The sequence below is a fragment of the Vidua macroura genome, chromosome 16 (assembly GCF_024509145.1).
Source record: "Vidua macroura isolate BioBank_ID:100142 chromosome 16, ASM2450914v1, whole genome shotgun sequence".
Classification (NCBI taxonomy): domain Eukaryota; kingdom Metazoa; phylum Chordata; class Aves; order Passeriformes; family Viduidae; genus Vidua; species Vidua macroura.
Window position 1 is genome coordinate 12638474 of NC_071586.1, and position 25775 is coordinate 12664248.

Below are 25775 nucleotides of genomic sequence, written 5' to 3' on the forward strand. Positions count from 1 at the left end.
AATTTGTTCTATATATACCCCAACTGGTTGTTATTCTTTGCCCTGGAGGGAGTTGCAAATTGTGTGTGCAGCCTGTCCTTTCTGTAAAGAGATTGCACATGGAAGTATCCCCCTGCTTGCACAGTCCAAGCAGATGGCACTGGGCAGGTAAAGAGCTATTCTCTGAGAAGTGCTAGCTATGAACATTCTTTCAAACATTAATAACTGGAGAAACACAGCAGCAGCAATTAGATGTAAAGTGACATAAATAACTTCTCAAAGAGTGCATTAGTTAAAAAATGATGTGCATAAAAGAGAAGAACATAAAAAAAAAGCACAATCCCACAAGCCAACATGAGCTGACCAGTATACCTGAGAGACACCCACAGCAGAAGTTTGTTGCAAAGACAAGGGAGCAGCTAATCTAGTGAAGGCAAGCAGGCCAGATGTTCTGTTTAGGTTCCGATTGGTTTTTTATTGCCTGCTACTGCACATCAGCCCACAGCACTGAGATGGGGAACTGAGGATAAATGCAGAAGGAAAGGAAATTTGTTATTAAATGCATCTTAAAAGGGAGGGATATGGCAAGGAATGAAGGATCTAAGGACAATGGGATGGACTACTCTTCATCTGTAGGTCAATTTTTATTGCATTTCAGATCAGCAATTGCGCGAGTCCTTATTATCGGGTCAGTTTTATTGGATCAATTTGGCAATCTCAGTACAGCGTCTAATGTTGAGAGGGAAGATTTCAAAGACTGAAGAGATTTAGGAGTATAAGTCACACTCATGAGCAGTGGAACTTAAACTCTCTGAGGACTTAAGTGCTTTTGAAAATGAGACATTGTCTCCTCAGCCCTACACACACTTCTGGAAGCATTATCCCACGTGGCCACAGCGCAGCGTGGTGCCCGCCGGGCTCCTCGCTGTCACTCACGGCACACAAGTCAAGGACTGAGTGGTTCACAGCAATTACTGGCTTATGAAATTCTCCTCTTCTTCTTCTAAGAATAGTCCCTCCTGTTGAGAGTGGGCATGTTGGCAGACAATGATGTTTTAGAGAAATATTTCAGTGGAGAAACAGAGAAACCTGTTGTCCGAAGAAGGCACCGTGGTATTTTCCATGAGTAAAAAAATGTTAAAAACTGAGAGATGTACAAATGAATATGATGCAGAGGCAGGGATAAACTAAATGAAATGTTGGCAGATGTGGAAAGATCTGATGTGCCACTGGGACAGTGAAGTCTGTTTTCCTGTAAGTACCAGGACTACAAAGGAAACCTGCAAAACTGTTAAATAAAACTGGGGTTTCAAAAGGAAGAGAAATTTTTTATTTTAGTTAATGCCAGGAGGAATAGCTATTTTCTTCTCTTTTGATTAAAATGGCTGAAAATGGCTGTGGAGAACCAGGGCTACAGAGCTGCTCTGGCCATCAGCAGTTGTGTTGCTGCTGCTCCCAACCAGCCTTCAGCTTCCTCAGCTGGGTATGTTCAGAATCTCACCTCGGGGGGGGGTGTGGGGCACATCTCAATTCCACATCCTGCAGCCCAATCCCCATGCCTTATCCCTTTCAGATTCCACTTCTTTAATCTCATCAGAAATTTTGAATGAGACCAAAGAGATCCATATTTTGAACATAATAAATTACCCCAAGCTCCCTCTCAAGATCTTTGTCCTCATGTGTTAAACAGGTGCTGTCCCTTAAGAAATGCCAGTGGATCAGAAATTGCGGCAGTGGCCCCACAGCCTGGATCCCAGCATCTGCGACTCTGGCTCTTCAACACAGCTCCAGTCCCATTGCAGACATGCATCCTGCCAGCAGGAAGTGCCCTGCCAGCAAGGGTGAAACAGGAGTGAGCTCTGGGTACCTCGCCAGGGAATTCTGAGAAGCCCTGCTCCACCTGGATGTGTCCTTTTCTCACCAAAGAGCTCCGTGTTACTGAGGGCTTTTTTATAGCTGATCCTCATCTATCCAGATGGTTTTCCGCTGCTCTTCCCCGATCCTGTCTTTTATTGTCCGGATAAGATCCTCGATGCTGCTCCATGCCTCTGCCTCCACAGAGGCATAAAGGCAAGGCAGTGCTTCCAGTTCTTTCTCCTTCAGGCGGCACATCCGTAAAAACTCATCCTCGGTCTCCGGCTTCGGCAGCAGTTTCCTGCATCAAATGAGCAGACCAAAAATAAATGTCTTGCATTTTAAGTTAATCCTGTAGTCCCAGCTGTCCCATCAAGAATTTATTTTCTCCTAACTACTTACAAGCAATAAAAGCAGTGAAGAATGCAGCTACTCCACGTCTACCATCCCCTTACCTCCATGCTGCCCCCAAGGAGAAATATTTGCTATGGGGAAACAATTTAAGAGGATTGAATGGAGGGAGAGTGCAAGTGTTTATGAGTTCTCTTCTTCCAGCTTGCATTACCTTAAGAAATGCTGTGGGAGTGCTGAGCATGGAGAAAACCACATTTTCTTCGGTCTCATCCTCCCACAATGCTCATTGCCACCAGTGACAGTGAAAGAGTGCCAGATTTGGGGAATTCCTGCTTTCTCTGGTTGTAAGATTTCAGGGAGGAGTCATGGGAGGAAATAGTGCACAAAGAAGTACTAGATAGAGAGGGATGAGGGTCTTTATTTCTCTCAGTGAGAACATTATTGGACTCAAGAATTATTCACTGAATAAGATGGAACATCAAATATGCAAAAGGTTTGACATGTTACCTGAACCTCTTGATGTTTTTCTCTGAGACTCTTATAAAGAGAACAATAGGATATATCTTGGCTTTGATTAAATCCTTTGTGCAGCTTATTCCAGCTTCCAGGAGACAATGCTTGTTCTAAAAACAAAGTCATAACAGTGTCACAAAGGAAAATTCACTGCTGTGGAGTCTCAAGATAATAATATCTATCCCTTATGTGGTGATTTGGAAAGCTCTCTATTTACCATTGTACTGATTTAAAACCTTTTAATCAAATATACATTTAAAGTCCAGCTCCTCCTACTGGTTTAAAACTAGTCAGTCAAGTAACAGCTGAGCTTAACAGCTTTCTAAAAAGGTTTAAAATGGAAATGGAATGGTCTAAAGATGAAAAGTATGATAAAATACCAGTTTTACCTTAGACACAAACATACAGACTTGCTTTTTGTTCAGAAAGAATATCTATTGCAACTACTTGTGAGACAAAAAACCATCACTTTATTTCTCCTTTTTTTTCCATGCTGTGCATCAAATCTACTCTACTTGACATCAGATCTCTGTCTTGGGCATTGTTATCTTTGTTCTGTACACCCCTGTGTCTGGGTTTCAGGCTTCTCTTTCCTTTGTCTAGGTCCCTGTATCTCTTACTCTCTCGTGTATTCATATATACTTATGATATGAAAAGGAAATGAATAAAGGATGGAGCACAGAAAATGAAAGGATATTTAGCTGCATCTATATGGGTCATCACAGGGAATGAGGGAGAATATAAAAGGATATGGCTGAGGATGGGAAAGAAAAGCAAAAGTAAGAGCACGAATAAAAACCATTTGGGGGAATAAATAAAAATCTGAGATTGAAGGAGGGCAGGAGAGAGAACGTGCAACTGTAAATTGGTTAGTCTGATATACAGGACATTGCAGAGAGGTTCCCAGAGAGCCCAAGAAGGGACACAGAGCACTGTGAGCACCTTGGCAGCAACAGCCTCAATGTTGGCAGGTACAATACATTCGTATGTGTTCGGATTCTTTTCTCTGCTGAAGATGACAGTCTCTGTCCTTTGCTTCCTTAAGAACTCTTCCTTTGTTACAATATCTAGGAAGAGATGTGGATGGGGACAGAATCAAATTTACAGCAGCAGAACACGTAGAAAAGTATCCAGTAGTTCTTCACATGGGATGTAAGGATGGTTCAGGGAAGGAGAATGAGCAATGAATTGTCTTAACAGCTGCCTCATTTCTTCCATTGAATTCAATTAAAGCCTAATCTGATCACAGCTGAGCATCTCAGCTATATCCTGCACCAATGAGTCCTTGGGCAATTACTACAACACTATGAAGGCATTAAATTAAAACAGTAAATACGATTCCAGCACCTAATGTTATATAGTAGTAGTTCAGGGATGGAGGATGCTGAGAAGTGCTAAAAAAAGGTGGTCTCTTCAGCACAGCATCCTAAAACAGGGATTTAGTGTTCCAACATTTGTGTTTAAAGTTTAAAAAAAATTTGGCTTAGGTTGCAATGTGTGATACTGGCCCCCTTGTGAATTGCAGCTCTACATCAAAGCTTTTGTTTTATGTTGCAAGACAGGGGATATTTATTATAATACTTAACTTCTCAGTTTCTCTGTCTGGATGACTGTAAGGCTGCGTACTATGCTGTGGGTATTCAATATTAGTGTAAAAATGAAACGTCAGCTCTGTTTAATGCTGGGTTGTATACAATCCTGCCCTGCAGCCATCACGGCACTGCGTACTGCTTTAATAGTAAATACTTAGCATGGAAGAAAATCAGTCTTTCCAGTAGATCAAATGCACAATCTTCACAGCTTGGATGAGACAGAAACCTAAAGTTGCTCTAGGGAAGATATTCCTCATAATAGCAAATACTAGAAACAAATTAATCAAAATTTCACATTGCCTAGATATGCAGTATGCAAACAGTATGCAAACAGAAAGAGCACTCACAGCATTTCAGTCTCTGAGGGGCAGCCTAGCAACCACACAGCATACACATGGATAATATTTATAGACACAGAATCTCATAACCATGTGTACTCGCTGTCTCAAAAACATTCAAATATCCCAGATAGTCTCAAAAAGCAGGATTTACAGCTACACATCACTCTGATGTGACTTGAAGTACCTCAAGCAACTCTCACATGTGCATTCCCCTACGTGTGCACGCATATATATGTTCATATTTCCAACACTGAGGGCTGACAGTCATGGCCCTCTCTTATCCCATTACCTGGCTTGCATATGTTGAATTCCAGGGCACCTCCAGAGTTGAGAAGCTTCTGCACCAAGGGCTTGGCCAGCATGGTGGGGGTGAACAGCACGGGGCGCCTGCGCTCGCAGTGGATGGGTCTCACCAAGCTATAAGGGATCAGACTGAGCTTCTTATCCAGCTCACTCTCGGAATCCAAATCTGAGCAAAGAACAAGACATTTATCCTCTGGGTTCCTCTCCATCAATATTTGAAGAAAAAAAGGAGACACACATGAACCAGAAATGACATGGTTAGTCATACTGGTCCTCCTTCCCTTTTATTGGGGTTATTTTTACTATACTCACAGCACTATGATGTCCAATCTAATACTAAATAATTCAACTGCTTTTTGCTTTCAAGAGATTATTTCTTAACCTCTTCAACACAACATTTGCTTGGAGACTCTCTGCTTGTTAGCTTGACTTACTCCAAGTTAAATGTTTTGGAGCAAAAGGCAAGAAAGCACCTAGGAATAACTGCCAGCTGAACAGGACATTTCAGTGTTCTAAAGCTGCCTGTGAAGGCTTAGTGCCCCAAGCTCTTTTAGCAAAATCAGTTTTGGTCACAGCTGCTGTTGAACTTTCGCAGAGTGGACCACAAATGCAAGACCTGGGATATATTTCACAGCCATGCTGTTCTGTAGGTGTTAATGTAGGCCTTTGTGTCAGTACTATGTGTGTAAAGGTTTTTTTAGATTTTTACCTTCCAGTTTATCAGGCTGCTGCTTCTTCCCTTCGGATGAGTTCAGCACCAGGCCCGAGGGCCAGCCTGTGACGATGCGGACCCGCTCATTGCTGTTCATTCGTTTGTATTTGTTCTCAGACCTACTGACAAACTAAAAAGGTGAACAAAAAAAGAGAGATTTGAGCCTCATTTCTTGCATTATTTACCCTCCCATGTATTCATCAGCCGACGCTCGTTACCTACGAGATCTGAATCACTTGTGTCTGTCAAAGACAGGACTCCATGGACCTGTGGAGTGAATTCTAAGACTCTTTAAATATCATAGATCTGTTTCAGAGCCTGTGTTAATCCCCTTTGGGATTTGTTATTTTGTTCTCTGCTCTTAAGAGGCATGTTTTCCCTTCACAAAGCTCCCTGCTATCACCAGCACAAGCACTGATGTGTATATCATACCCAGAGTATGTGCACAAATGTATCACAGGCTATACCCAAACTGCCTGTTCTTTGCTCTACCAGAGAGACTTAAAAACTCCCAAATGGCATCTTTTTACAGTCATTTTACATGAGAAATAGGCTTCATGCTTTCCTTCCTCATCCACCTGCCTATTCCTCTATCCAAACATTAACTCCTCCTCCTGTGTATTTGCTAACCTTTCCCAATCACCTTCCTTCACAAGGCTTTGTCTTTCACCCACACAGTCTCTGTTATGCTCAGAGTCACTGGCCCATAATTAAAGGACTGTTTTCTGATGGAGCCCTGTCTCAGAGACTTGGAGATTTGATCCAGCCCATTGGATTTGTCCTTATGGTACAAACAAAGCACATTTCAGCCTCTGACAGCAGATGTGTGGGATTCCTCAAGGCACATCTGTAATGGAAGCCATGCTCTTGAAAACAAACACTCCACATCACAACAGAAAACACAACCCGTCCTTCTCCTTCATGCATTAAATCTCTTTTTGATAGGAATAAATTCCAATACAACCCCTAGACCTGAGCTGGGATTTCTGGGTAAATTAGGATAGCCTGAGTATATCTACTGTTCAGATCCACTATTTCAGACATTGCACTGAGGATTTGAACTTTATTACCTGTAAAATCTGGCCCAAAAGAAAGCTTGCTCTGGATAGGCGAGGGCTGGTTTTGGGGTCACTCTGCAGGGCAGGCTCCTCTGGCTGCAATGTATTCTAGTAAAAAATAACACAGGAGGTTTTCTCACCCCTGCTCTTTTTTGCATTTTTTAATAATAACATTTCAGAAACAAAAGAAGCCAAACCAGATATTTTCTATTTTCATTAAAAGGGATAGTGATTGATACCTATCCCAAACACAATGTTCTAAACAAACAGTGGGCGTAGCACGGCCTGTGCTGACAAACACTGCTCTTTCCCTGCTCTTCACATTCCTTTTACAGTCTGTGAACATTCCGTTCACAGACTGTTCTCCACACCTAAAAAAAGAGATAATTTCTGCACCAAGAAAGAGCATGCACAGCTTTTGATTTCACAAGCACCTCTGCCAGTGATCTCTGTCCCTTTGATCAGTGGGGCCGTGAGCACAGAAGGAATGTGTGACACTTAACCTTGACTAAAATCAAGCACAAGCACTGTCTACCTGTCTCTGTAAAACTCAGAAGTATGAATCTCTCCCAGACTCTAAAAATAACTTACGGTAACTAACACACCAGGAAGGCAGTTTTAATTATGTAAAAATGGAATTTTGGGGTCTAAAATGCTTTTAGTGATGGAAAAGGGAAAATTTGAAGGGCTGTTGTGTGCAAAGGCCTGATAATCCCAGTTCTTTCCACCGCATCCAGGCTGGAAGAGACAGGTCTTTCTAAAGTGGGACAACAGACTCTGTGGTTTAGAGGCTTATTCACAATAGGAGAGAAATAATTCTGATTATTAACTGCAAGGACACAGCTTCTTCCTCCTGTGTTCATGAAGATGCATTAAATGTTTACAGGTAGAGAAGCATGAGAAGGGTGACTAACACACAGAACAGAGTTTGGACTTTTAAAGTGTAGTCCCTCCTAGCTGGAAGGGTTAATAGTGAGCCAGAGCTGGGTTCATTCCCAGGGACAATATTATTTAAAGCAAACAGAAGGTGCCCATTGCCTGACACAATCAAAACCTATGGAGAGCATAAACAGGATTTTCTGTAAAATGATGATGAAAAATGAAAAATGAAAAACCAGTAGCAGGGGAGTATGAGGTGTTAAAAGGACTTTGTTTGTAGATACTTACCCGCAGGGCCCGAAGGGTGTTGTAGGAGTTTTCTGTCTCATCTTTGCTTCCTCTGTGCATCAACCGCTGCAGCTTCACCAAAAGGAGTTGCTGGGCTCTGAAAGAAAGGATGAAATCACACAGATCACAATGTTTTTGAAACCACTCACAAGAAAGCTGGATTGCAACGGGTCTGTGCCTACAGAAAAGATTAAATAGAAATAGCAGTGAGGATTGACTGAACAGTGCAGTAAAGGCAGGAACAAAACAATATGAAGAACTGCAGTGCAGGTAAGGATTAAAAGACATCCATGGAATATCTGCATATGATACTTTTTGAGGGACTCAGTTTTTTCAGGTAACATCTGTAATCTCCATTCTTAAGTTTTATAGCTCTTACTACAGTTTAACATCAGACTTTAGCTCAAAATTTAAGACATAGACACCTCTTTCCTTACAGCAGTAATTAAGTTCCCTGTTTCTAGATCCCTGCTCTCAGTAATGGTCACTCAGTATCACTCTCACCTGCTGTAGCTGGGAATGGTCCCCATCTCCAGGTCCCTGTCAGTGAAGGGATCCACCCTGGCACACCGCCACTCACACCTGCCCTGGTACATGGTGTCAAGAATGTGGACGATCTCATCACATTTCACTGACAGGGAGCAGCAGTCCAGCTGGCTGGAGATGTTCAGGTTCAGGCGGATGTGAAATGAGTCCCCCGAGGTGATGAGCCCTTCCTCCAGCTCCGACAGCAGCTTGCGGTACCCTGCAGCAGGGGGGGAAGGGGTGAGGCAGGATCTCCCACTCTGCTACTGCTGCATTCCCACAGCACGAACTCCTGAGGTTCCTCTGAGAGAGGTTTGTACTCCCAGAGTGCTGCTTGCAGTAGTTCCAGCCAGATCATGGGCCTGCACCTCAGAGATACTGATGGGGCACTGGCTCAGGGACAGCCCATGCTGCTGCTGTCAGCTCTGTGGGAATATTCTCATTATAATGCTACTTTTAGGTAACTCCATTCTCAGTACTCCCCCCATGACCTGTGGAACAAAGAACTTCTCAGCAAAGACACAGACACAGCTATAGCTCTGCCCTCTAAGTACCGTGAGTTCTGCCACCAATTTTAATGACAAGCTATTCTCCTTATTATTAGCTCTAATTGGCACTCCCAGAATCTATAACATGCTTTATCTGCAGTTAAGTGATGCTCAAAAAATTGCAATAGTCTTTCCTACAATTGAAAACATCAAAGAAAATCAAAGGCATGACTTCTTGTGTGATCTATGCAGATGAAATTCTCTAACCAGCATAAAAACATGAATGCCCATTTATACACACCAGTAAAGAATGGATTTTGGAATGTAATTTTTGATCCATAACCTGAAATTATCATTATAGAACCTGAACACTAAAATCAAATTCTATTCGCCACACATGAACTCCAGCTGTTAAAGATAAGATAAAGCCACAAAGGTAATAAACAGGGCAACTCCATCAGGTAAATGCTAAATCGACCAGCTGGATAAAGATCATTCAGCTCACTGCATTGTATTGCAGAAAACTGTACATAAAAATAAGCTTGAGTGTTGTTTCATGAGTCATGTTGCTATTGGCCGCCATGTAAATTTTTCAGACTCCTGTTGACAAGCACATGTTTTTTGTTTTTTTTCTTGGGCACCAGGCTAAAAGCTGAAGCAGTTCTACAGAGGAGCTGTAATTAACACCAGTGGCATGCTCCAGATTTATCCCAATACAAAGGATATGCTGGTCCTGTCACTCTCTTCCAGACAAGTTGCTACAAAAGCCCTGGGACTACTTGAGATAAGAAATACTTTTGGTCTTACCTTCATGGTTCGATTTATACTGGAGTGTTACTGGACCACTGCATCTCTGAATTGTCCAGTGAACTTCTTCCTTTGTGCAAGTATCCAAAGGAACACTTTGATTTTCCCCTTTAATGCAGCCCTCCAACTAGATATGAAAGAAATATTACTCTCTAGTGCAAGTTCAATCTCTGAGTCAATGAAATAATTTTTTTTGAAGTGCCATGATGTTTTTCTTATTAAACAATGCAGGCACCTTGTTACCAGAGTGTAGATTATGTCCTAATTATATAGTTCTTTTTCTCTCAAATTAGGAATGCTAGCAGTCGACACAGCTGCAGCACTTGCACAATGCCAGGCTTCCTTGGGAGTAAGAAGTGCAGGAATAGAAATTGTTGGGATGTTTTTTCCCCCCTTGGAGGCATTTGAACAGGGAAATGGTTTGGGAACATTGGTAATGGAGGGAAAACTAAGTAAAGAGAAACTTGGCAGAAGCATTGTTGAAGTTGTGCTCATGGGATGCCAGGGACAGCATAGGTGGGTGGGCAGACACCCAGGGCTGCTTGGTGACGATGTCATGCTCACCAGCAGGATCTGGTGTCCCTCCCGAAGGCCAGCTTTCTCTGCAAGGGAGTCTGTCTTGACAGAGCTGACGAAGCTGCCTCTGTCGTTGCCCCCGAGCAGGGTGATCTCTGATTTGAGGCTGTCCCCGCTGAGCGTCACGCGCTGGATCGTGTGACACGAGCTCCTGATGCGGCCCACAGACGTGACAGAGGGACGGAAGGGTCTGTGTCCAGGAGAGGAAGGGACAACTGGTTATCCCACTCTGGGTTAAATGAATGCATGAGAAATGAGAGATATACAAATAAACTTCTAGCATTATCAAGCACTAGGATCTAAGGACTTTAAAAGAAATCATCCTCTTTACTGCACAAGTTCTGGAGAAGAGCATCTCTGAAAACTCAGTGTATAACAGTTCTCCACTCAGCAAGCTCTTGCAGCAAGATAGCAAGATCACAAGGAGAAATTGAAGCCTTTGGAACATTTTGTCTGCCTTTAAGTTTTTGAATTTTCAGGCTGACCATCATGGTTTTACAGAACATGAAAGGACTCCAAGATAGCGTTATACTGCTGCCACCATAATCACTCCTGCTGCTATAACTTCAGCAACTAATAAATAAATACAGAATTTATACCACAGCATCCTTTCTTCTCAGTCTCTAAGGTAAATAAACTGGCATATCAAATACCTTTCCAGAGAGAACTTTCTAAATATGGAGTTGACATGCTCAAGCTCATAGGCATCCAGGCCTTCTGACTGATGAGAAGAAGAGGAGGAGTGCACTGAAGGAGCTCCATGTGAATGCCTGTCGTGACTGTCATCTGGAAAGAGCAACAAGAATGATAATGGGTCCTAGATAAAGTGACAAAGATGGAAAAGGGGAAAATTAATTTTAATTGATCCCAGCCAAAGCTGAAGTAGGAAATTCTTCATGCAGAGGTATGATTCATGTCCACAGCACATGGCACAAGGAATGCCACTCTCATAGAACAGAAAGTGGGAAGGGACCTCTGGAGACTGTCTAGTCAAAAGTCAATTCAGGGTCAGCTCAAGAAGATTGCTCAGGACTTTGTCCAGCTGGGTTTTGATATCCTCCAAGGATGAAGAGTTTGGCTAAAACCCTCTGGACAATCCTGTTCCAGTGTTTGACCACCCTCATAGTAATAAAAACCATTTTCCCTCTTAGCTCTTCAGGAATGTCTGCTTTCCCCTTCTCACCACTGGCCGACCCTTTGTTTCCTTGATTTACTCACAGGCTGTGTGTCCCATTTACTTAGAGCAGGGCTGGTTATCTGAGTCTCTGTAGCTGGGGAGCTGATCACATATGAGCTCATATTTCAATTTTACATGATATCCTCTTGCTTACCATCCATCTCCAAAGCATCACATCCAAAGCTGTCATTGTCCTCTTCAACCAGGCTGGAATTAAAAACAAAGCATGACATAATGGAAGAGAGAGAAAGCTGAACACTTTCAAGCTTTCAGATTTCCAGCTTCAGTAGATTTCATTAAATTCTGAAGGAGGAACTTCTGTGAAAAAGGAAGATGTTGGAGGTGTTGCATCAGCCAGTGGTGCAGCTGCAAAAAAAAAAGTGAGTAAGATCCTTGAGGGTCCAGGGAAGATAAAGAAAAAGGAGATAACATGTGTCAGCCAGCATGGGAAGCATGTGAAAGAAGCAAGAAGGTTCAGAAGGAAGAGCTGCCAACAGCAGTGAGGGAATGGAGATTTTGCTGAGGACAACAGGAAGCTGCTGACTGATGGTCTGGTGTGTGACTCACACCACACTTGGTTCAGCACGGAGATAAAGGGCTGCACCATGCCTGCTGTGCATGCACTGCACCATGGGGGTTTTCCACAACAGAGCAAAAAGCCAGAGGTTCACTGATGGACAAAGTGAATGCAAGGGAAGTTACTGAGGTGCAGCAGAAGAGGAGTAATTTATCTACTTGATTTAAAGTACTTGAAGCATCTTATAGCAGTTTCAGGGTAGCTCTCATGGCTACCCAGGTACCTGCAGTACAGAATGGCAAAATGCTCCAGGCTTCTGCACAGGAACTGCCACAGCTCTGGTCCCAGCCCAGCTCCCAGTGACACGGCCTTTCCTGCAAAGGTCACCAGGTTGGCTGGCCTTAAAGCCACTCTAAATTCACTAAAATTTTGCTCTTACAGGGGTATGGGGGCTGTACAGCCAAGTGAGTTATCTGTCAGCTTTACTAGAAGGACTTCATTAAAGCATGTCCTTTGGTTGCAAAGCTGTTTAAAGAACAGCTTGTTGTTTTTCCCATTCAAAATGATTTGTAGGTCTCCTGTGGAGCTGATATTCCTCATATTTGGCTTCAGCTGAAGGGTGAATTTTTGCAGAGATGCAGAGAATCAGCTTTTTTTACACCATGCATAAGCTGGGAAATAATGTACCTTTTCCTACATTAAATGATGATCTCACCTTTTTTTTCCACACAAATTAAGAAGAGATGAACTGTGAAACCTGCAACTTGGCTTGCAAACAGCAATTATTCTGGATTATGTTCGCAAATAAATTCCAAAAATTTATCATGCTAATTATAAAGTTATAAACTACACTGAACTTTTGGGCAGGCTCTTGAGATACTTGACTTTAGTGATTATCAGCCCAACAAAGTAAGTCTCCATTCAGACCTTGTTCCAGGGTACCTGTTTTTTCCACATGAAGAATATCTAATATGAGGGAAAAATTCAGGTTTCAGTACAACTCAGTCTTCCAATGCCTTAACACATGGAAAAGAATACAGTCAGTTACAGTGAAATAAGTCCACAAATTGAATAATCTCCATGTAATCTCTACTGTGTTCTGTAATATACTGCAAATATTGAAAAGTTCAGGCATGTCAAAGGCTTCTCAGGCACCTGAAGCACAAAATATTCAAATCATTAATAAAAACCCCCTTTTCTCCATCTTGAATTGATACAACACACTTTAAAAAGGGACTTGGAGGACAATGAAAGAGAAGCTAAGAGAGACTAAAATAAACACTGCTTAAATCCTCAGTAGCCTAGAAAATTATGTGGGAGAACCAGCTGAGGATGTCCTCAGTGGAAAGCTGTCTTGCAAAGCTGTCCAAAGAGAGAGGCAGAAAGGGCAGTCTGCCCAAGCTCAGGTTGTTTTGAAAAACATAAAACTCTGAATAAAATTCTAATAAAGATTAGATATTAAAAAAAAAGATCTAATAAAGATCTAAACCCTCAACATATATTGCTTTCTTCTAAATTGATCTGCTCTGTTCTTTTCTCCTTCTGCTTGCTACCTTTAGGGAATGTATGTGTGTCTGCTGGTATTTCTGATGCAGACACTGATGCTATTGACACCACACCAACACAGCATGTCTGAGTATCACGTTGCAAAAAACCTTTTAGAAAAGGGGTCAGTGCCCTTTAGGGAAGTGTGAGGCTGGAGAGGTCTCTTTCCTTCCTGCCACCAACTTCCCACTCACCAGCTGATGTGATTTCACTGCCAGGGGAACTCCAGGGGCCCTGACCTGGCAGAAGTGGAAGCTGCAGCAGAAGGTGAAGCCAAGGGCAAAGCCTCTCTCCCCTCCCTTCTCTGCTGAGAAACAGACCCTGAGACTCACAAAAACCAGCTCCCTCCTCCGCTTCTCCCCTCACTCCTCACAGACGTGCAAGCAGCTCTGCTCTACTTCTGCAGCTTCCAGAGAGAAGGGGGGGCTTTGAGAGAAGGGGAAAGAACAGGGACATGTGGGCAGCAGGGAGCTGAGGGGCAAAAACTGAAGCTGGATCAGTGTGCAAAGGTAGAGAGAGCACTCTCTCCAATAGCACCAGTGCCAAGGTGTTCCAGTCCTGTTTGTGTTTCTGTCCATTACACTCAGGGCTGCAGTGCAGTCACTGTGTCATTGATGCCAGCTGAATTTCAGACATTCCTGAGTGCTTTGGACAAAATGTGGGATGAAGGGCTGAGCCTTGAGAAGTTTAGGTTAATCTTATGCCTTATAGACAGAACCAGAGGACAGAGTCTCAAGCTACATCAAGGGAAATATAGGTTGGATATCAGGAAAATGTTCTTTACAGAAAGGGTGATAAAGTTCTGGAATGGTCTGCCCAGGGAGGTGGTGGAGTCACCATCCCTGGATGTGATTAAAAAAAAAGACTGGATGTGGCACTCAGTGAGGTGTTGGGGCATGGGTTGGACTCGATGATCTTTAAGGTCTCTTCCAACCTGGTCATTCTGTGAATTCTGTGAATTCTGTGAAGTCTACAGAGGCTCTCCAAGCAGAGGCAGACACGAGGACCTCTAGAGCCCCTCTCCCCTTGTCCCTGTGGCAGCAGGCTCAGGGCAGGTTTCCTGTGACCCACCTGCAGTGAGGGGTGTCCTCCTTGCAGCGCCGCATGATGGAGTCGTTCCCGGGCGGCTCGGGGGTGGTTGACATGATGCTGTCATTGCGATTTCGCAGGGTTTGCTTTGAATGAGAAACCAAAAGGTGTCAGAAAGGTTATCTGGCTGAAATGTGCTCTCACTTCTCACTCACAGCAGCGCTAGCAAGGGTGCTCTGCACTGGCTGTACTCTGCACTGGGAAGCACACACAGAAAAAGAAGAGTTGATTCTAGCTGTGCCGAATCCAAGAGCACTCATATATCCCAGTTTTTAGCACAATGCACAGCTTGTGTGCTGGCACTGCACCTTCTCCTGTGACCACACAACTGCCTGATTTACTGAGCCATTGTAACTTTACTTCTGTGTGTGGCACAGCTGACATAGGAGGAGGGGGATGAAAAGCAGTATGTGTACTTATAAAAATATATATATAGTTGGAATGAGGAAGAAAAATACAGATCTCTATATATTAAACAATTAATCTTCCAGTGCACTGGAAACTAAACCCTAAATTGCACTAGAGAGAAAACAGTGTAAGTCATGTAAACATCCAACAGATATTCCAAAAAATATTCCTAACCCAGCTAAGCTTATTACGAGTGGCAGCAAGTTCTTTCCTGGCTATTCTTGAGTATAATTTTAATTTCCTGGGGGCAGCATTTTTCACGGTGTTCTAGAAAGATGTTTTGTTCTTTGTTATTAACACTCTGCAAGAGCACTCTCTCTATCTGCCTGTCCTGCTGTGTCAGTGCTCACATATGTATAATGGAATATCTACCTTGGAAGATTATGGGGATACAGCAAGCAGGGAAGAAATGGTTTGACTATGGTATGCAGAAATTTCCAGCTGCGATCTGCACCCCTTTCCTCACTTGCTGTTGCTTATAGACAGGAAAAGCATAATAGAACTCAAAAAACCCTTAAAATTTTCTCAGATAAGTTACAAAGCAGCTTTTAAAGCAAATCTCTTTCTTCTAACAGTAAATGTTAAATGGCATAAGGAGACAGCAAGAGGTCATAAATACCTCTGAAATATCTTTAAATAAACATAAACCAATTCTGTGATTTTGGGAAAGGCTAATAAGATAGTTTTAACAAAATGCTGGTTAAAGGATTAAGGGAGCTTCTGACAAGGGCCTTGAATGGGATCACAGCTGGGATGCTGGGGAAGTGCTAATACTGAGTTGTGCAAGCTCTGAACCACATTAGGAGAGATGGCTGTAGACAGGCAAGGGCATCCTTACAATCTTGGTGACTTCACAGCTGCTGATGGAGTTGCTGATGGACACAGAGGAGCTCGTGTCCGTGCGGCCGGTGCTGCCCTCAGCCCCGTCTTCATCCTGTGCTCTGACTGCTGCACTCGCGGGGACAAGGGGAGCACACAGAGAAAACACAGCAGAGACAAGCCTGTCAGAGCACTTCCAATGCAGAGCCTTTCACAGACGTGCCACTGCACTTATGTTCCCTTTCCATTTCAGCTGGTCTCGTACTGGACAGGGGCCCTGGACACGCTCCTGCCCTGCAGCTGTGGCTCCCATTCCCCAGGAGCTCCCAGCAAAGCACAGAAATTCCCACCCCTCTGCACAGACTCCTGCCCACTTTGTCTCTCAGCTCTGTCCTGGGTGTTTTTAATAGATCAGTGAATGCTATTTGACAAATTAAAGGATTGTTTCATGAATTTATGTTTTAATTACACCACCTGAATCTGGCAATTTGCAAGGTTGGCTCATTGAATTACACTTTGTTACAACAAAGAATTTACAACGGGGACCAAGAAGTCTGAGATCCCTCAGCAGTCCCAGGTAACACAGAGTGAATGTGGACTCCTTCCTTCCCTTCCTCAGCACCTCTGATTGGTACTAATGCTGCACACTGCCTGACAGCAAAGCTGCTGTTTAACATGGAATTCCTTGCAGCAGGAGCTGTGTTTCCCAGGATATTTTATCCAACAGGGCCACACGCAGCTACTGAAGGAAATTCTGCCCCTGATGGTGTTTGGTGTTTCAGGGGTAGTGTTACACAAACAAGAAGAATTAGGAGCAGCTCAAACATGAGTGTACAGCAACAAATTTGGTAACTTGGCAGCTGTTTGGGGCATGGGTCAATCCCCCTCTCCCAGCCTTTGCAATGCTTTAGATTTAAAATTAATTCCCTTTTGCTGAAGGACAAAGGAACTCATTAGACAATCACTAGATTAGGGCCTTTTCAGCTTGAATGATTTTTCCAACAGCAAAAAGAGAATGGTATAATGATTTTTAGTACAGATGTTACACAGATGACTTTACAATTTTTGTAAACTAAATGGAAAACTGAGTGAACAGAAAATTTAGGTAAGTTATGGGATGCACATCATGTGCCTGGGGAGGTAGCTTTGGATGGAGAAAACAATGAAGTAGAAATCTTGACCACTTTTAATCATTACATTTATAACTGTGAGAGAAACTGTTTTAGTTTTTTTTTGCTGACTTGGACTTAGTTAAAAATTTCCCTGGTTGGCATGTTTGTTAAAACAACTTAAAGAGATTAAGTGAAAGAGACAAAGCAATGGAAAAGGAATAAGGACATGGGTGCTCTTTCTGACCTTGAAACTCTGATGTTTTGTTCATGCTGACAGGAGATTTAGCTCTTGGACTTATCTAAAAGAAAGAGGACAAAAATCAGCACAAATGCAGAATATTTACCACACACTGTAAACCAGATATTTTCACCACCTTTTTTCACTGTTATGTTGTAATATACTTCCCCTCCTTTAAACAACAGGACCCAAAATTTAGAAGATATTTAGGTATCTAAATACAACAGCAGTGATGGAGGGTGAGCCACCTGACTACTTTTGACTGCCTGGCCCAAATGCATTGCAATTTCCAGATTCTGATGAAGAAAAAAAGAGACAAAAGGTGAAGTGGGTGCCTTAGGATTGGTTTCAGGCAGCTGTTAATACAACAGGCATCCTTTTGGTGTGTGCAATGTGAAAAATGCAGCTCTATTGCCATAAGTAATAACGACAGTCAGAGCTCAGGAAGGTTATGAAGGGCAGGGAGAATTCAAGTGCAGATGAAAGGAAAGAGAGCCTCAAAAGCCCTAATGTTAGAATTTTGTGGGGTTTTTTTGATGAATCCAGCATCAGATAATAGCCATGTGAATGCAGCTAGTCAGGGAAAGCATGAACCTAACTCATGCTACCCCCTTCCTGTTAGGGGTGAGGAAATTGCCATAATTTAATTCTCAATTAGATAGTTAATTTTGCTCTAGATTGTGTCCATTTCTTTCTATTTTTCCTTCCAGCTGCTGAGAGCTTTTCCATCAATGCTTCGTTTTTCACCTTCAGTGTGCGTTGGACCTCAGGCATTGTGTTATTTTTTTTTTCCACTAATGTTAAGGAGGCAAAGAATCAATTTATCGACAACGCTCCAAGAATGTGAATGAACAGCAGAAGCGAGAAGAAAACAGGAAATGGGGAGAAGGGACAGAAAACAGTCTATGAAGCCTGATTAGATCTGCTCCTCAAGATGCAAATCACCACAGGGCAAAAACTATCACGCACAGCTCACTATCATACACAGATCTATTCTTATCTTGACAGCAGTTTCAGAGGCACAGCTACAAGATGTGCTATGTCTGATAATTCTAAAAGTCCCTGCTCTGTGTTATTCCAGCCTCAGACTCAGACACACCTGGATCCCCTTTAGGTTCACTCTTCTCTTGAGACGAACTTGATCAGGCAAGAAGAATTTGTTGTCTTCGGGAGAGTCCTCAGAAGTGGAGGAGTCATCGGCTTCCTGACCGTTGGCTTTTGGGCCAGAAGTCCCAAAGGCCTGGGAGATAACGGTAATGGGAAGATTCCGTGGCAAACTCTAAAGATCACAAGGGAACACTTTATTTCTGAGACCAGTTTGGTACAACGAACTCGTGACCTTCCTTTAAAGTAATCTGATTGAACCTATTGTACTCCAGTGCTTCAGAAACTCACACAGAATGTGGCTCCAGACCCAATCAGTAATTTGGGCTGAGATTGGTGGGGATTTCTGTTCACAGACTGAATTATTTTTCACTCAAGTTCCTAAAAAATATTTGTAGTTTCTATCCCAGTGTAGAAAATACTCGATTTTCTGCATTTTTCCCCTTCCATTTAAAGTCAAGCTGTGGAATGGCAGCCTTTGGGAAGCCATGTGTATAACAGACAACTTGAAAAACACTATAACAAAGAATCCACAACACTGACAATTAGTAGGAGATTATTTTTTTCAGTTAATTCCTGGAAAGAATTAGAAAAGTCCAGACCAAAATGTTTGTAAAAGCAAGTCTTAACAAGTCTCTTCCTTATCATTCTCTACAGCTCCCTGAAAGGTGGTTGTAGTCAGGTGAGGGTTGGTCTCTTTCTCCAGGCAGCACTGACAGAACCAGAGGACACAGTCTCAAGCTGTGTCAAGGGAAATATAGGTTGGATATCAGGAAAAAGTTTTTTACAGAAAGGGTGATAAAGTTCTGGAATGGCCTGCCCAGGGAGGTGGTGGAGTCACCATCCCTGGATGTGTTTAAAACAGACTGGATGTGGCACTGAGTGCTAAGGTTTAGTTGAGGTGTTGGGGCTGGGTTGGACTCGATGATCTTTAAGGTCTCTTCCAACCTGGTCATTCTGTGAATTCTGTGAACAAAAGAGATGATGTCTGTCTTGCCCAGCTGTACCTGGTCGAGGAAGTTGCTGTCCTTGGAGAGGCGCCGCAATTTGCACTCCAGGTTGACGATGCACGCTTCCTTGCGCACCACCTCGATCCGGAGCTCGTCGTTCCTCTCCTCCAGCTCCCGGATCTGCTTCCTGTATTTATCCTTCTCAATCAGACAGTGTGAGTACTGCGTCTGAGCCTCGTCGCGCGAGCGGAACGCCTGCAGCGGGGCGGGAAACCTCCTTGGCACCTGGGCAGCAGAGCTCCTCCTGCTGCTTTTGTTTGTGAGGTGTTGGCAAGGGGGACTTCAGAAGTGGTGCCCAGCCACCCATTAACACAGCAGTCAGGACCAGGATGTGCCACAGTGGCACCATTAAAAATTATGATGATGAGGGTGGTTCATTTACAGCTCCCTCTGGGTTGGTGGGAAAATGTCCCAGAGTGCAAATGGGGTGACTTGACACTGATGTAAAGTCTTGCAGGAGCTGCTGTTAAGATCCTGGTCCTGCCTGCCAGATGCTACACTGTGGAAACAACCCAATATTACCCTGTGTTTAATTACCATAATGCAAATCCCAACAAGTAATTCTTTTAACTGCTTATTTTATAATGGTATTTTGGGCCTAATTACCTACAATTCCCCAAAGTGACACAGAGCAGATAGAGGCTTTTGCTATTGATTTTCCTCTATTTTAACTGTGAGATACCTGGTCTCGCTCCTTTTCCACCTCTTCCAGCTGTATCATCACAGTGTTCATGCGGTGCTTGTACATCTCACAGTCTTTTCCTAGTGTTGAGCACTTTAACTCCAAATCTTCTTTCTCCTCAAGATACTGGAAATGACACACTGTTAGCCACCTCTGCTCTCAGAAGCATTTTTGGCACCAGCCTGAGATATTCCATCTCTCTACCCTTCCATTCCTCACCTTGTCTCTCAAGTCCTCCACATGACGAATCTCCTCTTGGAGATTGAAGATCTTGTTGACCAGCTCATGGCGATCCTCCAGTGCCTCCTTACGGTCGTGTTCCAGAATATCCAAAATGGCTTTGTCTGAATCTGGCAAACCCCTCTTGTCAGCCTGAGGAAAGACATTTTTTTAGAGCCATGCCAGCGAAACAGAAAATAGTTTTGCAGGGAGAGAAGTATCAGAGACAGTAACAAGCAAGAGGAATAGCAAATGAACAAGGTACTGCAATGGGAAAGCAGGAGAAGAGATGGACATTTGTTCATATTTTAAAGCAGTGTCAGAAAAGATGAATAAAATCTGTCTTGCTGTCAGAATAGTCTGATGAAGGAACTCTTTTACTGGTCTATTGTACTGGCTATAATTTGATCTAGTTTGGATGCAATGGCAATTCTTCACTCCAAGCCCTGCATTCAAAACTCTTTTCTATTAATCAGCTCTCACTGAGCACAAAAATCACCCTTTTCCAAAGAGCAGGGCCTAAGAAAATATTCAGGAGAATTTTTAAGGCATGCAGAGGCTTTGCAGGGCTGTGCTCAGAGAATATTAAACATGCCTGGAGTACCTTGTACCACTGCTTCATTTCCTACACCATCCAGGAATACAATTTCTTGTAGATTTAAAATGAACAAGATTACCAAAGCACATTCCAACACATAAGTGCCATCCAAAATTAACCATAAATGGAAGATGAAAAAAGCATAAAATGCTATCAAGGAATATGCATATTTGTTTTTGAAATATCTAGACTGAGTTGGAGATTTCAGGGACATTTAGGTTACCCAGTATTTCTAAGCATACTTAAGCATTTCTAAACCAAACTGATTTGAGTTTATTTATACTTTCACTTAGGAGAATTTAAATCCTATTTTTAGCTATTTCTCTGTTTCTTTAAGTGCTGTAAGACCATTTCAATTAACATAAGAGACCTACATGGACCAGAACTCCCAGAATCTCCTATTCTACACTCTTTTTCAACATGTGAATTGGATGTGTGTTAGAACTAAGAATCGTTAGGCACTGCTAGAGGCTACAGCCATTTCTGAAAAGACTTCTACTTATAATTTTTAAGTGTCATTTTAAAATGCCACAAACCTTTTCTAACAAAGTGCTAAATAATCTCACATATATCCCTATATTTGGCCAAGTTGTTCACAGAGGAGTCCTAAATGTGCTGCACATCAACTGTTTTTCCTACCTGCCCAAACACAGGTTGGTGATGAAGCTCCCTGTGCAGGTTAGAGCAGGGATCTGCAGGACACCCTGGTGCTTAGTGACCACTCAAGTACAGGAACCTTTATCATCCTCTGCTTCATGAAAACCTTTTGGCAAAGATACGGCAACAGCCTAACACAGGGTACACAGAGTCACTGTCAAAAAGTTCTGTGCTGGCTGTTTAACACAGATTTGTAATGACAGGCTGGGACAATGTTCAGCAATTAAACACTGCACTCTTGGAAGAGCCAGCTTCTCATGTACACTTGATTTTTTTAGAGGACTATTTTTGTAGAACTCCTCCTCATGCATGTGTCTGTACAGGGAGCACTCCAGGCAGCTGTACAAGCAGCCTTCTGTCTGCCCAAACTTTGCACTTCTGCTGGTTGCAGCTTTGCAGCAGAGGTTTCAGCCAACATCTCCTGCACTGTAACAGGAGTATGTGTGAGTTTGGATTTTAAAGGCAGCAATCTGCTTTTATACCTGAATGATGGACTGTAACTCCTGGATTTTAGTCTTCATCATCTCATTTTCCCGCTCCAGCTCCAGAACCTGTTCCTTTTTGGGTCGGTTTTCAATATCATTTTTCAGCTTCAAAGACTGGTTCCTCTCCAGCTTGCACTCCTCTTCCACCTTGTTCAAGCGATGCTTCAGCTGGTCAATCTAGAGGGAGCAGAGAAAAGGAGAAAGAGGAGAGGAAGGGGATCCTCCCTAGCTCTGACATTTAGTGCTCTGAAAAAACTCTCACTTCCAGGTGGAAAACATACAGGGGAAAATAGCTTAAACTGTGAATGCTAACGAGTGGTTGATAATTGGGTGCTGAATGTCCACAACTTAACTGGTGAAGTCTCAAGTACAAACCTGCTACTTGCCAGTTACAACTCATATGGGCTGGTTGTGGAATTTTAGAATACTGGGACTAAAAAAAAGTGGCACATTCTCAAGCCTCCAATAAATAAAGAGATATGAAACAGAATGAACACATAAGAGGCTGACCACACATTGTGCTTTTTGCACATGGACTATTTGGATCAGGAAAACCAGAAAATTCAGGATATCTTTCTGAATAAATCCTCAGCAGCTGTAGTGCTGCTGAATAACTGTACCCAGATATTACTGAGCCTAAAAAAGCTAAAATTAAGTTTTTAATGAGCACTTATGTTTTACATTTTATTTTTATTTGCATTCTATTCTGTTAATTCATTATCTGCCATTAATACACCTCACTGCAGTTGGCATTTCTGTATAGTGATGCCTTCAATAATCTGGATAAGCAAAGCAAATGAGAGCTCCACATCTTTCTGCTGTCAGAGAAGGTCTCATTTTCCCAGATGCCACTGGCACCCTCCATTGCTGCCCAGAGCATTTATCTCACCTCCAGCTGCAGGTCCCGGCTCCTTATCACAGCCATGCTCTTCTCGTCACTCAGCTGGGCATATCTCATGGCCAGATTGTAGTTCTCATCCTTCACCTTGACCAGCTCATCGTTGTAGTTATTCCTCTCCTCCTTCATCTTGTTGTATCTCTCCTGGAAGGTCAGCAGCTCTATCTTGTTCAGCTTTAGCTGCTTTCTCTCATCCTCCAGCTGGCGGGACTTGGCCAGGAGCTCACAGCGCTGCACATCTTTTGTCTTCACCTGCTGCTGGAGCTTGATGATTTCATTCATTAGGAAATGGGTAAGGCCTTCGTGTCCCTCCTCCACTGAAAATTTTGAACAGCTTATCAATGTCTGGTAAAGTACCTTATTTATGTTACTTTATTAATAAGGTAATATGTAGGATCAGCAGAACTAAGTAAGACACAAATGGCCCGGAATATGTACAGAGGTATAGAATTTACACAAATTCACACAGATCTGTATGTCTAACTGGGAACAGTATAAATATTGCACAGCACACTGGTATCAGAATCACAATATACAGAATCACAATATACACATATACTTGTCTGGATAGAAGATGAAGCCTTTACATTTGTCTTGTTTCATCTGAGCCTGTGGAAATAGCACAACCTTTGTACAATGAATCTGTGCAAGTGCAATTAATCTGAATGCTTCAAATGTGCTGCACATGTGTAAGATGGCAGTGTAATTTAGTCCTTCTCTTGAGAATTCTGGTAATGCCTATCATTCCATTTGAAGCTCTTCAGCTTCATTCAGACAGCTGGGATGTCCTTTTGCTTTATACATTACCTACCACATTTTGCTTTGAAGGGGACTGAAAAGCATTCTACACCAATATTAGATTTTATTTCCACTTCTTGCCTGAAAAAAACCAAGCCAGTCTTCCAGAGAGTCCTTACTTCAACAGGCTCCTTTGTGACTGATTCTACTCACCAACAATAGTGGAAAATCTCCGTGTAGGCTCTTTCCCTGTCACCAGTTTATAAAGTTCAGGGTAGTAAAACTCCAGGCTCTCTAGGAACACCACATAGCCCCTCTGGCCCTTGGTGTGGAGGATGTCCAGCAGCCGGCCTGGGTACAGACAGCAGAGAGGTGACACATCAGCCCCATGAGCAGCACGAGAAAATATCACATCCCTGATGTTCCTGAGGTTCATCTCTGCCACGGCAACAAGCTGTGCAAAATCTGCCTGATTAACTGAGTTCAGCTGAACTCGTAAAGTAATGCCACCAATTGTGTATGTTTGTGCTGATTGTTATTCTGAGGGAGTGTGGGCAAATTGGTCTCTGGAACAGAAACTTCAAAGCACAAGTTATTCAGTTCAGCCTTTACCAGGCAGGGATGGCAGATCTTCCAGTGACAAATCACAAAGTACTGCAAGACTAAAAAAAAAAAAGCTACTCCAGGAATGGCACTGACTGCTGCTTGTGTTAACTGAAATATTTGCCAAGGCTTTGATGGGAATTTGAACCCCATGAGCTCCAGTCTGCACAGCACTGGAAAAAGTCTTTGTTACCAAAATAGTAGCAGAATCCCCCCAAACTTTAAACTTCCTGTAAATAAGATAAAAGAGTTTCCATCTGATAATCTGTAACTTGATTCAGGCTCTCTCCAGACTTAGTAGAGCAAAGCTATTCAGACAGAGATGCAGATGGAGCCACTGACGAGGTAATTACCTGCTCTGTTAATTTTGGAGGGCAGCATGAGTGAGTTGAGCACCTCATCCTCATCCTGCTCGTCGATGACTTTGCACTGCCGTAAGTAGGGGGTCAGCTTGGCTGGGTTGATGTAGCGGCTCAGCATGTGCCGGTTGCACTCCACATTCTCCCACAAAGCCTCCTCCTCATCTTTCAGGGTCTCCAGGCAGTCATCCATCTCTGGCTCTGCTCCTGAACAAGGGACACAACTAGCAAATGAACTCCAAGCAGGACAGCTGCAATCCCAGTACTTTTTTGTGCTTCCATATCACAAGGGATGAGCTCAGAACCACTTCTGACTACTGCTGAATTTGCCCAATATTGAAGCTGTTTGAAGTGCAGCCTGTCCACAGCTCGTCTGGGAAATGACAGTTCACAGAAGTGCTATCTTGAGTCTATGAACTACTGCTCATCGCTCTCCAGTGATGAATCTGCACTCAGCCAACTCCAGCGAGAGCTTTGCAAGTCAGAGAGGCAATGGCAAAGGGCACACTGCGAGGCAAGAAGGGAATGAACCTGCAGGGCTCAGAGCAAAGACAAATACTAGCTGCAGGCAATGAAGGCTTTCATCCTCACCTCCTTTGCTCCTGCAAGCTGTACTGATGTGAACCTGCACGGATGTGATGAGCCAGCACCTGTAAGTGGCTGCACACAAGGATAGTTAAGGTAGGTCTGTGTCTGCAGCTGGCTGTGGATGCACTGAGGGGTGTGAGTGCAGGTACCTGGGAGCTCAGACCTTGCCTTTCCCTGCAGGAGGGGGCAGGTAACAGCATTGTGTCACTGCAGTCTGAAAGTGTTCTTGACTCATGCAAATGTTATCACATGGCTTCTGAGTGCTTGTGAAGCAATTTCCTGCCAGCTCCTAATTTGTACCCAGCTCATTAGAGAAGGTTACATGGCAAGCTACAGTGAGGCAAGAAAACTTGTACTGAAGTTAAAGCTAAAGAAACTTCGTAAAAAAAAATCTTTCCTTCTTTATGTTGTGATAAATATTAACCTTTCATCTAGTACTGTTTTTGCATTCCAGCTTTCATAGGACCTTGTGATCCAGGTGGCACGTGGAACATAAGCTTTTATTTCAAGTTCAGAGACCCTGGTGGACCATATGAGACGAGAGCTCTGCTTTATGAGGCTTTGCTGGTAATCAGTAACTACAGACCTCAAAAGCAACAAGCTGTTTTTCTCAGCTTCCAGCTTTAGGAACTGGGGAGCAGCCTGTGTTACGCCGAGCAT

The 25775-nt window shown here is 43.1% G+C and overlaps 1 protein-coding gene across 1 annotated transcript; it reads right to left on the minus strand.

Moving 5' to 3' along the window:
• Positions 1-598: 598 nt before the first annotated feature.
• Positions 599-25775, minus strand: CARD11 (caspase recruitment domain family member 11). The gene is made up of 24 exons (XM_053992372.1): positions 25702-25775; positions 24522-24751; positions 23779-23916; positions 22819-23144; positions 21927-22106; positions 20190-20342; positions 19971-20096; positions 19286-19483; positions 18274-18453; positions 17181-17235; positions 15844-15953; positions 14580-14683; positions 11601-11653; positions 10923-11055; positions 10258-10459; positions 9694-9820; positions 8378-8618; positions 7874-7970; positions 6719-6814; positions 5646-5778; positions 4923-5102; positions 3643-3767; positions 2695-2810; positions 599-2134 (listed from the first exon to the last, which is right to left on the minus strand). Exons 1-24 carry the CDS (start codon positions 25773-25775, stop codon positions 1930-1932), a joined length of 3582 nt encoding a protein of 1193 aa, XP_053848347.1. The 3' UTR covers positions 599-1929.